Consider the following 4,207-nt stretch of genomic DNA (forward strand, 5'->3'; position numbering starts at 1 on the left):
TATATATAAAAAAAAAAGTTCAATCATTAATTTTATACACTAATAATATATTTGTTTCACAATGATTTATGATATCATTAATAATTTGAAATCCATAAAAAATAAGTATAATTATTAATTTTATTTCAATAAAAAATATATTTAATTTGACATAGCAAATATAAAAAAAATTATTATTTTTATTAAATAAAAAATATATTAATTTAACACAATTATTAATATAAAATATAATTTCATCCGTTAATCTAAAACTTAAAAAATTAAAATGAGAACAAAACCGAAAAATTGACTTTCAACTTAGGGAAGAATGCAGCAGATGAAGAAAATGGACAAAAAGGACAAATTACACCTAAGTCAAAATGCACTGTAAAATATACATATACATACATCTACAAAAAGATAAATTGAAAAAATGCAAGCTGCCCATATCAGGGTGGTAGATGTGCCGAGCCAGTTCAACGAACTAATTTGACTAAATCTCAACTCGAGCTTCAATATTTGACCTTGTTTGCCCGAGTTACCATCCTATTTGTATTCGAAACTTGGGGAGTAGGCTAGCAACGTATTTTTTTTTAATTTATTTTTAACTATTTTTATATATTATCTACAGATATAATATTATATCAGGTTAATAGACAAAATGTTTCTAATATATTAGAATTATATTCAAGCAATATCTCATATTTTAATTTTATATTATCATAAAGTAGTAAAAGAAAAGTAGGAATTAGATGTAAAATAATTTGTTCTTGTCAATCAAAATGTTTCCATGTTTTACTGGTATAACTATTAAGGTGGCATGATTTTAGGCTTAATTGCATTTTTGTCCCATAATTTAGATTATTTGACGTTTTCGTCCTTTAAAATTTATAAGATAGCATTTCATCCTGCATCTTTCTAATTTTTTGCAATTTTCGATCTTTTTTTTGTTGGAGTTCACTTTTCTCAACAGAAAAATGCATGTGCATCTCAAGTAACCTTTTAAAATTGGGGTTGCAATTCATATTAGCTCATTTTTGTCAGCATTGTTGTACTTTAACTTTCTTGTGTAACATTATGTTTTTGCATCTTTTTAATTTTCAGGAGTTAAGTCTTTTTTGCGCTCCGGCAAGAAAAAAGATTGAAACCCCGAAAATTAAAATGATACAGGACCAAAATACTATTTTAAAAAGTTAAAAAGCAAAAACACCAAATAACTTAAATTACGGCATAAAAAATGTATTCAATCCCATGATTTTATGTTGAAAGCCCAGGAAAAAGATGCAATTAAGTTTAGTTTACCAAAGGTGGAATTATTTGATTCTTGGTTGAATGATTTTTGGCCAAAAATAGTTAATTAAAAAAACTTAATTATAGCATTTTTAACATTGAGTTTCTTCTTACGAGCTTGGATAACGTGTCCCTTAATTTCTGTTTCAAATGAGTTCGATTAGATTAGCTTACCAGATACAGCGATTATTTTGTAAATAGAGTAAATACTCTGTGTTTTTGGTGCATGATTTTTTTATATCTATATATTGGTGTGCGGCTATGCCAAACCCCTCGTCTAAACACATACGACTTCTATAAAAAAGAATTTCTGATAAAAACTTACATCAGAAAACCTTATATATGGTCCGTGAAAGATCTTGAGTGTATCACTATATAATTATTGCGTTACATTCGATTGAAAATCATGGGCTCATCAGATTATGGGTAACATTATACGTATTTCAAAAGGTAAGTAAACACACGTACGTGTTATTTGCTCATAGACGAGACATGTGAAAAACATTAAGTATGATAATCTAATTAACGTGTTACCTTGACTAGTTGCATATATTTTTATGTCGTATATATATAGTACCTGTTATATTTGATCACCATATGATATTAATATATATACATATATATATATATATATATATTGACATGTAATGCAAAATTAACCATATATGATACATGATCGAATCTCCTTGTGCTAAAACATATGTTCATTTAGATTACATGACGGTTTCGATCGATCTCAAATCCTCAAAATCATGGTTTCTCCTTAATTTGACATTTTATAATCATTTGGAAACAAAAGGAAAACCATATTCTTACAAACTTGCCACAATTTCATTAGTCAAATCCATTTTTATATAGAAAATTTTGATTTTCGCTTTGAAACTAAATTAACAAACGACTTGTTGAATAGAATAAACGATATTATGCTTTTATATGGGAAAAAAGTGAAGTAAACAAGGATGCGTGTTCCCTTTGATGATCATGCAAATAATTGTTTTGATCTATCGAAATATTTACGTCACAAAATAATTGCGATATGACACTTATACGAAGAAAAAAATATAGAGTCTTGAGTTTCCTTACAAGAAAATTACATATGATTTTTATGTTGAGATAGATAATTCGATTGCGAACATGAGAGCTTTACATATGATTTTTATGTTTAGATAGATAATTCGAATGCGAACATGAGAGCTTTTCCATACCCGCAACAATTCAAGGTATTTGTGTTCTTATTGTCATGACTTAGTATATCATTATCTGATTAAATGATTCCATAAATTAATTATTCAGATCAGTTTCCACCAACACATCATTTGCTGTAAAAGAAAAGTATGTTACAAATTAAAGTGATTAATGAATATAATTTAATTGTATATATGATGTTATGTTACTAATAATTATTGCTGCATCAAATGATGGATTTACAGATATTGTTTATTTGGCTAATAATAATTAGTATCAAATGTTAAAACAAACGTTTGATTTCTTGTATACTAAATATTAGAGCTGGGTTGACTTTGTAAAATTAACTATATATATAATTCTAGATTAAACTGTCTCATTAGCTTAAAATTATTAATTATCTTTGAATAATGTCAGGTAAACATGCTTAGGTTTTCACCTGGCAAAAATCCAGACATTTACTAGGAAAAGATTTTGAAACTCCCAAATCAGATATGAAATGCCAAAACAGACATGAATTGCCAACTTTTGATGGTGTAATAATTCCAAACTCCCCTATAAATATATAGGCATTTCTTTTCCTCCATGCTCCCAATACAATTCTTGAAACAAATTCAAAACTCTTTTATCGGTCCATCCTTAATTCTTTACATAAAATAGTGACAGAAAAGATCGATCGATCGCCATGGCAAAAAAACCGAGCATGGGCCGTCAAAAGATTAAAATCGAGAAAATAGAGGTAAAAAATCACCTACAGGTCACATTTTCAAAAAGGCGATCAGGGCTCTTCAAAAAGGCTAGTGAACTCTGCACGCTTTGTGGCGTTGAGATCGCCATAATCGTTTTCTCCCCAGCTGGAAAAGTCTTCTCCTTCGGCCATCCCAACGTGGAGTCCATAATTGACAGGTTCTTGGCCCGAAGCACGGGACCCAACTCCCACGATCCGTTCCATCTGGTCGAGGCTCAGAGGAATGCTAGTGTTAGAGAGTTGAACCTGCAATTAGGTCAAATTCTTAATGAAGTGGAAGTGGAGAGGAAAAGGGGTGATAATTTAGACAACATGAGGAAAACAAACGAGAGCCATTATTGGTGGGAGGCCCCTGTGAGTAAATTAGGGTTAGAGGAGCTGGAGCAATTGAGGGATGCCATGGAAGACTTAAAGAAGAATGTCACTCAGCATGCAAATAAGCTGATGAATCCGTCCTCAATGTTCGTGTCAAATCTGGCTGGCGGCGTATTCGATCAGTACGAGAGTAAACCTAGTCATGGAATTGTGAGTTCGAGCCATGTGAATGCTGCTGTCAACAGTAACTTTGGATATTGCCATGGATTTTTCTGATATTGCATGTTTCTTGTTACATGGATGGGTGGACTAGCATCTCACTATCTGCTTATTATTAATGTGGAATATTATTGTTCTTTAATTTTTCTATTAAAGCAGTTACAAGGAATTAATCATTCAGGTTAATTATATAGATGAGATTTTGTATTGCTTTGATGATAATTTTTCATTTTATTTAGTAATATTTTTGTGAGCCAAATATTGGTGAATTTTGTGTTTCATAAGTCATATATCATTTGATGTATAAACACCTTGGCTGCTTGCAAAATGAATTATCTTAATCTTTTTACACAATTAGTTTTATTTTGAAGTATATATATATATATATAATTTAATTTCTCAAAGTAACCCCGTTAAAATATATACAACTTTTTTCATGTTCTAAAGGAGGAGGAGGATTAATTAAAGACG

The 4,207-nt window shown here is 29.9% G+C and overlaps 1 protein-coding gene across 1 annotated transcript; it reads left to right on the forward strand.

Annotated features, from left to right (window-relative positions):
- The first annotated feature begins 3,151 nt into the window (after window positions 1–3,151).
- On the forward strand, window positions 3,152–3,793 carry LOC105176194 (agamous-like MADS-box protein AGL62). The gene has a single exon (XM_011098925.2). It carries the CDS (start codon window positions 3,158–3,160, stop codon window positions 3,791–3,793), a length of 636 nt encoding a protein of 211 aa, XP_011097227.1. The 5' UTR covers window positions 3,152–3,157.
- The last annotated feature ends 414 nt before the right edge of the window (window positions 3,794–4,207 follow it).

This window comes from Sesamum indicum, linkage group LG13 (genome assembly GCF_026168435.1).
Source record: "Sesamum indicum cultivar Baizhima isolate 11 linkage group LG13, ASM2616843v1, whole genome shotgun sequence".
NCBI lineage: Eukaryota > Viridiplantae > Streptophyta > Magnoliopsida > Lamiales > Pedaliaceae > Sesamum > Sesamum indicum.

Coding starts and splice junctions, on each gene's coding strand:
- LOC105176194 (XM_011098925.2), top strand. CDS start 3,158: ATGGGCCGTCAAAAGATTAAAATCGAGAAAATAGAGGTAAAAAATCAC.